Raw genomic sequence first — 12294 nt, forward strand, 5'->3', positions numbered from 1 at the left:
TGACGCAGAACGTGACATATCTCCGTTTGTTCTGTAAAGTTAAAAAAAGTTTCGGGACATGAAAATCACAAGAGCACAATTTGAATTTGCTCAGCGAGTCACTCTGCAGTTCCTCCAGGATTTCGCGGCCTTTTTTTGAGATTGTTGCGGCCCAAAATGTTTTTTTTTTTTTATTTTTATAGCTGATGTTAAAATGTATACAGGTTGGCAGGGCGGTCTGAAATGTTTTGCACGGTCTTTCGCTGTACGTTTTGTTGGTAAATGTGAGATGGTCGATTGCAGCAGCGGTTGCATTTCTTACGTCGTTTGCGAATTCATGGCGTAGATACAAAAATGATGTTGATATTTTATCAAGCAGTCCTGGAGAGCCTAGTCAGGTACGGTATAACAGCTTGGTTTGGCAACCTCCCTGTGCAGTTGAAAACTAAACTGTTACGATTGATTCATACTGCATGGAAAGTCATTGGTGTTAAAGAGCACTTATCCATGCAGAGTATTTATGAACAGGCTTCTTTGCGACAAGCAAATAGAACTGTTAGCAACACGTCTCACGTTCTGCATGCAGAATATGAGCTGCTGCCATCCGGTCCCAGTGTCTATTAAGCTTCTAAATAGCCGCAAGTAATAGGCAGAACAGGCCTGAATGACGATGAATATATGTAATTGTTGTATTTGTGATCTCTCTTTTAATTAATTTATTTTGAGTATGTTTAACCAGTGTATTGCATGACACCGTGTTGGGTTTTTATACACAATCAGGACCATAGTACGGTCTGTGGTATAGTATTGTGCAGTATTTGTTGTTTGTACATGCTGTCTGTGTTTATTTGTTTTTACTATGGCTGCAGCATGGGTTGAGTGCCCAAGACAAATTTCCCACGTTGTGGGACAATAAAGTTAATCTTGAGCTTGATGTTCGAGTCTCGTCTTCATATCAGTGGTTCTCAGAGTCACATTATACTGATGTAAAGTCTGGCACGTGGGACTGTTGGGATTGATTGAAGTCACGGGAAACTCTGGTTATTGGTCAAATTTGCGGGAAAAGTTGCGGTGATTGGTCAAAATTGCGAGTCACACCAAAGTCACAGTGAATTTGCATGAATTGGCGCAATCGCGACATCACGAAATGCTGGAGGGACTGACTCTGGCATTGATTAAACTCTTAGCTGGTAGCTAAGAGTTTAATCTACCAGTTAGCTCATTACATAAATAATATTTTTTATTTAAAAAGGTGCCTTTCTTGGCACTCAAGGACACCATACAGGGATACATAAGACATGAAAGCAGCAAAAAAATAAAGAATACAACAACAATAGAAACAACAGAAAGAGGCAGAGTGATTGACATCAAGTGGAATAGGCAGTTTTAAACAGATGTGTTTTGAGTTGCAATTTGAAATGGGGGAATGAATCAATGTTTCTAAGTTGGGGTGGTAATGAGTTCCAGAGACGGGGAGCAGAGCTCCCCATGGTGGTGAGACGGGCAGAGGGGACAGACAGGTGTATGGAGGAAGAGGATCTGAGGGAGCAGGAGGGAGTGGGAACCTGGAGGAGATCAGAAAAATATGGGGGCGAAGTTGTGGATGGCCTTGAAACAGGAGGACTTTGAATTGGATACGGAACTGGACCGGGAGCCAGTGGAGCTGTTGGAGGACAGGAGCGATGTGGTGGATGGAGGGGGTTGGAGATATGATGCGGGCAGCTGAATTCTGGACCAGTTGAAGATTATGGATGGATTTGTGAGGGAGACCGAAGAGGAGAGAGTTACAGTAATCCAGACGTGAAGTGACGAGACTGTGGACAAGGATCGCGGCAGTGTGTGGGGTAAGGGAGGGGCGGAGGCGATTAATGTTTCGTAGGTGGAAGTAGGCAGAGCGGGTAATGTTATTGATGTGGGGTTGAAAGGTGCTTCAACCTGATAGTGTGCTGTCAAGGATAACACCCAGACTCTTAACCTTGGGGGAGGGTGAAACAGAGGACTTATCAATAGTGAGAGAAAAACTGTCAGTTTTGGATAAAGTGAATTTGGTGCCAATGAGGAGAACCTCAATTTTATTACGGTTTAATTTGAGGAAGTTTTGGGTGAACCAGGTTTTTATTTCAGAGATGCAATCAGTAAGGGAGGTGGGCGGGAGAGTGGACAAGGGTTTGGTAGAGAGGTAGAACTGGGTGTCATCAGCATAACAGTGGAAGTGAATGTTAAATTTGCGGAAGATATTGCCGAGGGGAAGGAGGTAAATGATGAAGAGTAGGGGCCCCAGGACAGAGCCCTGGGGCACACCTGAAGTGACGGAGAAGGGAATGTATTTAAAAGACTTGAGTTGAATGAACTGAGTGCGGCCAGGGACGTAAGATGTTAACCAGTCTAACGGAGTGTGGGTGATGCCGATTGAAGATAGCCTGTTGAATGCATGCTTGGTCCCGCCCCTCGAGTTGGGCCATTTTCATTACTCATTGCCAGACCCTTAATCTTTCGGATTTGGGTCTGGATTTCCAGGCTACATGAACCCCAGTCTCCTGGGTGAAAGTCCTGTGTTTGTTTGACCTAAAACGTCGTTTAAAAATGAGAAACATATTAGTGTAGATGTAGCTTTAATCCTCGAGTTTTCACATATGAAAATTAGAAAAACTTTACAAGAAAACTCCACAGGGATCCCTTAATTACGCATGTTTTACAGATTTATTTCATTAAGATTGTTGTTTTCTTTACACTGTACAACATGTACAAAGGAACATTTACTTGAGGAATTTCTTTTCAGTAGCAAAAGCAGTAAGTCTGCCACCATGTTGTGTATAAAAAGATCCTGCAGCAGCTGAATCTGTCTCCAACCAGCCAGCCGTTATCTCCTTTAACATTTACACGTCGAGTACGAACAACAGAACCAACCAACAAAACGACTCAAACACACAATGCACAAAACATTTAGTTAAGGCACAAAAATGCCCCGAATCCAAAAGGCTAAAAATAAACTACTCTTCTGGCTTTAAAAGTATCCAAAAAAAACAAAATCCATCAAGAAGTTGTGAGCTTATGAAGCTTCAACTACAGTACTCATAAATATCTGAAGGCTCCGGACAATTAAGTTAATAAATCAAATATACACAAAGATTAATACAATTATTTACACTTCCTATACACAAACATTTTACGTGGACATTTCTTCATATTGACTCAAATCCCCCCAAAAAATAAAATAAATAGTTTTCCTTTCCAAACTGTTTGGGTGCAACAAGGCAGCAAAATACAAAACTTATTCTCGAATCAAAAGATACAAAGTCTGGGCACCCGGGTAGCTAACTTACTCCTTGAAGCGGCGGCCGCAGGTTCGACTCCGACCTGTGGCCCTTTGCTGCATGTCATTCCCCCATCTATCCCCTTTCATGTCATCTGTCCTGTCAAAATAAAGGCCTAAAAATGGCCAAAAAAGAATCCCAAAAAAATAGATACAAAATCTGCGTGTAAGTCTTTTAGGACACGCTAATTCACATCCAGATTCGGCGTCCACACAATCGCATATCCAGCCAACCGCAGTGGACCATTCGGACCAGCGCCATAAATTAAAATCAGCAAGAATCCATCTTGAACAAAAGAAGAACTTAAAGACAAAAAAAAAAAACAGGAGTGTCCAAATCCCTCCATCCGATTTAACTTCATTTAGTTCATTTTTTTTCGGTTTTCCAACAGGGACGACAGAAGCGTTACTTGGCAACGACAGTTTGAGTTTCACAGAGTTTATGAGGTGCACATGAACGCACCATGGAGTCCCATTGGGAGTCCACATGCTTTACCGTTTGTTGTTTGTTTCCATAACTCACTCACAGGGAAGGTAAAGTGATGCCACACGGGGACTTCATGGAAGCAGGAGGATTTTTACAGCTCTATCATTTCGCCGTCATCTCCGGCTCCAGCAGTTTTATTTTAAATTAGCCGCTGCAGGCTACCGCTAAGCTAACGTTACCCTGGCTGCTCCCCAAGTCTCTTATCTGAGATCTCCTCGCTTGAACAGGAAGTTGTTCTGGACTTCTTTCCTGAAAGCTGTCTCAAAGCTCTTATTCCTGCCGCGAAGAGGCTCCCCAGCTCCACCCTCTCGTCAACAAACCAAGACGGCGACGGTCGTATCGACACACTCAAGGCTTCAAAACAGCGGTCCACACACTGACAGGAAATTGCCGATCCTGCTTCACATTCCGGTCCATTTTTTCAATTTAAACGTTAAAGTGATTCTGTCTATTCTTAATAACTATCTCAACAACTTGGTCCTTCGAGCCGGATCCCAAACATCCTTCCCACCCTTCCAGGCTTTGGGTCCTGATGCCCCCTCCAGATAAAGTCTTCCCTCGCTGGGCGGAGAGGGGTTATACGCAACAGGTTCTCACACCCATCTTGTAAAATATGGACGCTTGATCCATTTGTCATTCTTATTGACACTAAATAGTCTCCTTTAGCGCTTTTAGTAAACGCGCTTGGTCGGGACTAATGCCGTCCCTTTTGACGCAGTTATGTTAAGGAAAAGGTCGTGGTTGGGCTTACGGTTCCGTGACTCGCGGGAACTACGGGACGGTTGGGTTTAGGAAAGGGTCGTGGGTGGGCGTACGGTTCTGTGACATGCGGGATGAAAGAATAAAGAGACTATAGCAAGCGAGACAAGCGGGGCGCAAACCCCGCTCTCCTGGGTGAAAGTCCTGTGTTTGACCTATCCACCCCCCCAGCCAACCTCCTTATGCAGAAATTCGCCCTTACATACTCCTCTCTAAATCCTATCTAACTGCTGCTCTCCCCGGTGCGTTACACAAACACGCTGAAAGGCGCCTTTTTCGTTGCATCAGACGCTGACAGCCACTGTCCAAACGTCCTTGTTTTACGAGTTCGGAATGCGAACGGGTTGTTATACGATGTACTCCGTCCTGTTCAGGCTCTGGGACTGCAGCCGTCGGTTGTCCTGTTTGCCCGTCCAATGCGATGCGTTCCCCGCCGTATGCCGGGCGGCTCGCTCCTCCCAGTCGACCAGCGAGTACGCAGGCGGCGCGCGGAGACACCGCGCCCTCTGCAGCCTCTTGTCCAAGTCGCCCTCGTCCGATTGGCTCCCGGCGTCGGCCCTCCGGATGTTGGCGCCGGCAGCGTTCTTGTCCTCGCAGAGCGACTGCTGCTGGTTTTTTTCGATGGGGTTCCTGATGTGGCGGAGCTGCTCGCGGGCGGTGGGGCCAGCGCCGTTGTAGAGGGCGTTGTTGCCCTCGGCGCCCGGAGCCAGACACGGTGCCCCCCCTGCCGGCTGCGTGCTGACGCCCGTGTGGGCGCTCTGCTTCCTCCGTCTCCGCACGCACCACAGCAACACAGAGGCGCTTGCCAACGCCCAGACGACGATCGCCGCGGAAACCAGCAGCGGCACGAGGTGATCTGCGGGACGGAGAGAAGAACGGAGGTCAGGCAACAACTCGAGACTCGCCATCAAAAACTCAACTAAAAGAAAACTGCACGATGTCATAAAAAAGTGACAAAAAAAGCAGCAAAAACTGTGTGTCTGTATCAGTTTGTGTGTGTGTGTGTGTGTGTGTGTCTGTGTGTGTGTCTGTGTGTCCTCTGCTTTGTGTCTCACCGCGGGGGTCGCTGCTCTGGCGTCTCTGGATCCGGACCTCGGCGATGGCGCCGACCACGGAGCCGTTGGCGCTCTGCCTGCTGACCACGTCCATGATCCGGTCGGTGATCTCTCTGACGAAGCTCAGCCCGCTCCGCTGGTCCTCCGGCGCCTGAAACGTTCAGCACAAACCTCGGCATTATGGTCTGTTCATCTGCAACGAATCACTATCGTTAAAGGTTCCATGACATGGTGCTCTTAGGATGCTTTCATATAGGCCTTAGTGGTCCCCTAATACTGTATCTGAAGTCTCTTTATATAGGCCTTAGTGGTCCCCTAATACTGTATCTGAAGTCTCTTTATATAGGCCTTAGTGGTCCCTAATACTGTATCTGAAGTCTCTTTATATAGACCTTAGTGGTCCCCTAATACTGTATCTGAAGTCTCTTTATATAGGCCTTAGTGGTCCCCTAATACTGTATCTGAAGTCTCTTTATATAGGCCTTAGTGGTCCCCTAATACTGTATCTGAAGTCTCTTTCCAGAAATTCAGCCTTGGTGCAGAATTACAGCCACTAGAGCCAGTCCCACAATGAGCTTTCCTTTCTGTGTCTGTAGCTTTAAATGCTATTGAGGAGGAGAGGGGGGGTAAGGTGGAGGGTGGGGGTGTGGCCTTGACCAGCTGCCACTTTGCTTGTTTGAAAGCCATGATGTCTCTCTCTCTCTCTTTCTCATGGGGGGGCCAAATTCTCTAGGCGGGCAAATCAGAGAAAGGGGAGGTAACCTTTCTCCTTATGACGTCATAAAGGGAAGATTCCTGATTGGCCCATCTGAGCTTTCATTTTCTCAAAGGCAGAGCAGGATACCCAGGGCTCGGTTTACACCTATCACCATTTCTAGCCACTGGGGGACCATAGGCAGGCTGGGGGAACTCATATTAATGTTAAAATGTGCTATACAAATAAAGCTGCCTTGCCTTGCCTAAAAAAACCTCACAAGTGAAATGTTCATGCCATGGGACCTTTAACGTGATGCACTGAAACGCTGCAGAGTGTTAACGCTCAGTGGCGACTCACGATGGCGACGTGGATCTGGTTGCTGGCGCCGAGCGCCGGCTCGCAGCTCATGGAGACGGCAGAGTCCGAGGACAGGTTGGTGACCACGTAGAGGCTCCGCAGCTCTCGGCAAACCTGCTCCACCGTCACGCCCTACAACAGAGGAACGACATCACACACTACAGCAGGATGTACTCCGTTACCCTGGGTGACGGTCGCTGTCAGAGGAGAAGAAGCATTCAAATCCTTGAAGCAGTAAAAGTACCAATACGACACAGTAAAAGTACTATGTTACAGGATAAGCCCCTAGCGCCAGACATAAAGTCGAGGCTCGGTCCACCAACATCTCCTCTGAAGTGAGCGCTGAACTATTCTTTCCCTCAAGCTTTTATCCTCCATGTCCATGTCCATGTCCATATCCATGTCCAGGGGGGCACATTCTTTTCAAATACGCCGCACTTTCGCCACATAAATTGCCGATTTCCGCGCAAAATATGCGGGGCTGGCATGACTGTCATAATCGCCTCATTTTCATTGCAAAAAAGCCCCAAATATCTTAGCAGAAAGTTGAAAAATGTTGCGTTTACTTCACACAAGAGCAGCCATTTTCCTCTGCTGCCATGAGAACGTTAAGAAGTGATTATGCGACGTGAACGTCATCTAAAAGCTGCAAACCCCACGATGACGTCACGATGACGTCACGATGAAACCACGGTTTTAAAAAAGTTCCCGCAATTTCATCGCATATAACTGCATAAATATCCCGCATATTCCATCGCATTTTTTAAGAAAACATGACGCATAATTAAGGATTTTAGCCCAAAACAATCACAATAAAACTCCACATTTCTCTGGAAGGACTGTTCAGAGTGCAAACTTTTTTTGTATGTTTTTGGTCGTCTTTAACGACACTTTTGTCCCCCCCCCAATGTTTTTGTCACGTTTTCCTGACGTTTTTGTCACTTTGTACCGATGTTTTCGATTTTTTTCCTGCGCTCCAAATTCAATGGAAGTTGTGAACTGATTATTTACGTTATGCGTGAAGAGCGTTGTATGGAACCATCCACGTTATTCATTTTGGACAGTTTGGTTGAAAGAAAACCCAAATATTTGCGATAGAAACCTTTTGAATATGGGTCAAATTTGACCGGAGGACAACAGGAGGGTTAAAGGAGAACTACGGTGGATTCCAACACGTAGCTCTGTTGTGTGTAAATGTGGAGAGCTGTCAGTAGCGAGAAAGACTAAACTAACCGGTGCTGCCTACACCGTGTTATCCTCCTGCTAGCGTTAGCACCCAACAGGCTTAAACAGGGCAGGTTTTAAACGTGCTTTTAGCCTCTAAACATGCTCTAAATGTCATACCAGAGCCTCCCCATGTGCAGTGATTCCTTCTGAGGGAACACAGGGAATCTGACTGGAATATTGGATTGTATGAGTTCAACAATCGACTAGTGTGGACTTGACCGGAAAACAGGAAATAAACAGAGCTATGTGCTGGCTGGATTAACAACGTTTATGTCTTTCTGTCACATCTCCAGCAGTCAGATTCACTGTGTTCCCTCAGAAGGAATCACTGCACATGGGGAGGCACTTTTTTTAGACACATTTTGAGCATGTTTAGAGGCTAAAAGCACGTTTAAAACCTGCCCTGTTTAAGCCTGTTGGGTGCTAACGCTAGCAGGAGGATAACACGGTGTAGGCAGCACCCATTGGTTTAGTTTTTCTCGCTACTGCCAGCTCTCCACATTTACACACAACAGAGCTACGTGTTGGAATAGACCGGGAGTCTCCTTTAATAGTTGGACAGAAAGTGAAGAAGCATGAAAAGCAGACTGACCGTTGCCATGACGTCCTTGTTGAAGGTGAAGGTGACGTTGGCGCAGCTGCTCTCGGAGAGACACCTTGCGGGGGGCAGGGCCAGCTGGCCGGGCCTCCAGCACTCGCCGCGTCCCGCGCAGGGCTTCACGAAGCAGCGCTCGTCCCGCACGGCCACGCAGCTCTGACCCGCCGGACACTCGGCGCCAACGCGGGGCTTACCGTGGAGGCTGCAGGGCGCCGGGCCGCACCACCGCTGGGGGGGACACACAAAGCCGTTTGGTAAGTCCTCCACTACAGACAGACGGCGACTGACTCCCTTATGATTGGTCGGTTTAATCAGGTCTGTAAAAGTGAGTTTCTACACAACCAATCACGCAAGAGCACCACTTTAGATCGGTGTTTACCAGAAACGTGATCACAAGTTTCTTAGAAATAAATCATTCAGCATGAAAAAAACTATAAAACAGACAGACAGAGAGACCGACAGAGAGACAGACAGAGAGACCGACAGAGAGACCGACAGAGAGACAGACAGGCAGGCAGGCAGACAGTCTGGGTTGTACCTTGGTGCAGCTGATCCTCCCGTTGCGACAGCGGCAGGCGTTGCAGTCTTCGTCCCATCTGCTTCCATCCGGAGCCAGCAGCCCCGAAACCAGGCAGGGCCGCCCCCCCGACACTGGCGCACAACAGGAAGGAACACAGACTCAGAAATCATACAGGAGCATATCAAGGGCAGGCCGGTCAACCATAAGCCTGCTTCTAAAGGCGTGAAAGAGTCCGGAGAGACGGCAGACTGGGAGGTACACGGAGTGTATAAAGTACACAGACTGGGAGGTAGACAGAGTGTATAAAGTACCCAGAGTGTGTATAAAGTACACAGAGTGTATACTACCTTCCTGGCAGCGCGGGCCGGTTCTTCCCGGAGGACAGACGCAGCGGTAAGTGTTGATCTGATCCAGACAGGTGGAGCCGGCGGAGCAGGGAGACGACTGGCACTCGTTGACGTCTGAGAGAGATGAGGGACAGTCAGCATCATGTGTTGATATATTCTGTTTTATATGCAGTATATATATATATATATATATATATATATATATATATATATATATATATATATATATATATATATATACACACACACACACACACACACACACTGTATTGTGACATATGAGGGATAATGTGGAGCTCCAATCCCAATCTGAAGGGGTTTAATTGGCAGCTATGACCCGCATGTTACATGTCTGCTTTCTAAAGAAATCAATAATTTGGCACAAAATACAGGAGCGGGGCCAACGGACGGACAGACAGACGGATGGACAGACGGATGGACAGACGGATGGACAGACGGATGGATAGCTAGATGGATAGAGGGAAGGGTGAGCACTCACTGATCCTGCAGTCTGGGCCGGCGAACCCCGGAGCACATTCACAGCGGTACCAGTTGTCTCCGTCCACACACGTCCCACTGTTGTAGCTGCACAGGGACACACAGCAACAAACAAGACTTTTATTTTGGAGAAAAAAAAAGGTTTGAAAATCATCATCATTTCCCACTGAAAGCAAAACAACAACGTAGCTCCAACTCAGCAGCCCCGAGCTGACTGAGCTGATCTCAACTAGAGACGCTAAGAGATTAGGTTTAGGATTTGGTTTTGTTTTCTTTAAAGATATGAGCGGTGTGTCTGTGTGTGTCTGTTTGTGTGTCTGTGGGTGTGTGTCTGTGTCTGTGTGTGTGTGTGTGTCTGACTCACCAGGGATGAGGACTGCAGTCGTTGGCGTCTGGAAGATAAAGAAAGAAAAAGTTAGAGTTCACTCAGCGTGTTTGTCACATCACAACACGTTCTCTCCACAACTATTGGACGGACTGCAGCTAAAGCTAGAAACAGACATTCATGGATCATTTTACTTCCAGCTCCACAAAGAAAAAGTTCAAGTTGGTGTTTTAAACAACATGAAACTAAAGGCTAAGTTTCCATCAGCCTCACATCTATGTAGAGTTGTTTATTGGTCCAGTATTGAGTGAGAACGCTGACAGACGGGTGTCTGACAACATTATGGAAAGGATCTCTACAGAGATAGAGCTTTTAGTTAAAGAGTAAGATCCTTTTAGTTTAACATGAAACAGCCCCGAGATCACCATCACCAAACCCACCAGACTCCATGTAAATAATCAGGACTTTTAGCGTGTATAGAGCCAGCATATTCTCCACCAGACTCCATGTAAATAATCAGGACTTTTAGCGTGTATAGAGCCAGCATATCTCCACATGTAAATGGGTGAATTAAGGGTTTATTTCAACCAAACCAGAGTGGTGATTGTTGGAACAGTGGAAAGATGAACCAAGACGGCTTTTGGTAGTTTGATTTAGTTTCTGTCCACTTTGAATGAAGTGTGTTTTTAAGATCATAAAAGTACTGATTATTTATATGGAGTTTGGTGGAGTTTGGTGATGGTGATTTCGGGGCCGTTTCATGTACACTTAGAATAAAAATCGGAGTCTGTCAGCGGCAAAAACAGAACTTTTAGCTTGTTTCGCGTCTTGTTTAATACTGGACACATAGTGTGAGTTTCCCACTAAGGTGTGGGGCGGGGGTGACTCACTGTGGCTGCAGGTGGCACCCTCCCAGCCGTCCTTACAGACGCAGCTAAACGAGTCTCCGCCCGCCACGCAGGTTCCTCCGTTCTCACAGGGGCTCGGCACACAGCTGCTGTTCCTCCCTGGAGACACAAACACCGCCGTGAGTCCTTTTTCACAGAAACATGACCACACAAACAAACGGTAAAGATGGCGTCGCGCTGACCAATGTTGCAGGTGGCGCCCTCCCAGCCGGCGGCACACAGACACTTGAAGGCGTCTCCTTCGTCGTAGCAGGTTCCTCCGTTGTTGCAGGTCGCCTCGTCGCACTGACTCTCTCCTGCAGATAAAACAAGACGTCAGCGACACATGAATGCAACATCTGGAACACCTGCAGGGTTCACGCAACGCACACGTTCACGTTATGTCTCTGAGAGCTACGTGTCTCTAAAAACTTTTAAAACTTTTCATGGTGTTATTTGAAAAAAGCACATTTCAGCAACAAGGCAACTCAAAGCGTTTTACATAAAAGATACATTAATGAGCAGTTCAAAACAAAGGAGACAAAAATGCATTTTCCAGCTGATCCAGGAGGCTTTTTAAAGACTTTGTTTAGCTTAAGAAGGAGAATTTTCTCCTTCAGTTTATCACAAACATTCAACATCATCACATCTGGAGACACACACACACACACACACACACACACAGAGACACACAGACACACACTCACTTGAGTGGCAGGTCTTTCCCTTCCACCCATCGTTACACTGGCAGTAGAAGTCGTTGAGCAGATCCCGACACACGCCGCGGTTCTGACAGGGCGCCGAGCTGCAGTCATCCACGTCTGCAACATCAGGATATCTCTGACTTCAGTGACATGCTTAAAGTTAGGATTCAAACTATTCGAGCGTTAGGATGCAACTTAAACCCAGTTCAGGACAACAACCTGCGGGTACTTGCAACACGCCGGTCTGCAACATTTAAAAGCTGCCAGTTTAAACCATTAAGACGGTGTATCATCTGCATAGAAACGACCCTTTGTCCTTCTGTTCCAACTTCAGACTTTTCCGGCTTTTTTGTAGCTGGATATCATTTGTTGGGTCTTAAAATATGAATGAGGACAGTGACAGTGTGATACTTGCTACAGCCGCGTTTCTCTGCACCGCCTCCGCCCGCTGCAGCAGAGGATGAAGAGGGAGGAAGAGGAGCACTCACTATTGTGGCAGGTCGGTCCGTCCCAGCCGTCGGCGCAGATACACTCATACTGA

At 46.9% G+C, this 12294-nt stretch overlaps 1 protein-coding gene across 1 annotated transcript in view; it reads right to left on the reverse strand.

Annotated features, from left to right (window-relative positions):
• Positions 1 to 4788: 4788 nt before the first annotated feature.
• The window catches only part of LOC144532044 (protein jagged-1a-like), a 20365-nt gene continuing 12859 nt past the window's right edge, over positions 4789 to 12294 (reverse strand). The window contains exons 15-26 of the mRNA XM_078272544.1: positions 12242 to 12294; positions 11757 to 11870; positions 11253 to 11366; positions 11053 to 11169; positions 10202 to 10229; positions 9839 to 9924; positions 9340 to 9453; positions 9011 to 9123; positions 8467 to 8700; positions 6648 to 6779; positions 5594 to 5744; positions 4789 to 5394 (exon numbers count right to left, since the gene is read on the reverse strand). The exon at positions 12242 to 12294 is cut by the window's right edge and continues 61 nt beyond it. Of these exons, the coding sequence (XP_078128670.1) occupies positions 4886 to 5394; positions 5594 to 5744; positions 6648 to 6779; positions 8467 to 8700; positions 9011 to 9123; positions 9340 to 9453; positions 9839 to 9924; positions 10202 to 10229; positions 11053 to 11169; positions 11253 to 11366; positions 11757 to 11870; positions 12242 to 12294 (1765 nt within the window). The 3' untranslated portion in view covers positions 4789 to 4885. The remainder of the gene's footprint in view (positions 5395 to 5593; positions 5745 to 6647; positions 6780 to 8466; positions 8701 to 9010; positions 9124 to 9339; positions 9454 to 9838; positions 9925 to 10201; positions 10230 to 11052; positions 11170 to 11252; positions 11367 to 11756; positions 11871 to 12241) is intronic.

The sequence above is a fragment of the Sander vitreus genome, chromosome 2, assembly GCF_031162955.1.
Source record: "Sander vitreus isolate 19-12246 chromosome 2, sanVit1, whole genome shotgun sequence".
Lineage (NCBI taxonomy): Eukaryota > Metazoa > Chordata > Actinopteri > Perciformes > Percidae > Sander > Sander vitreus.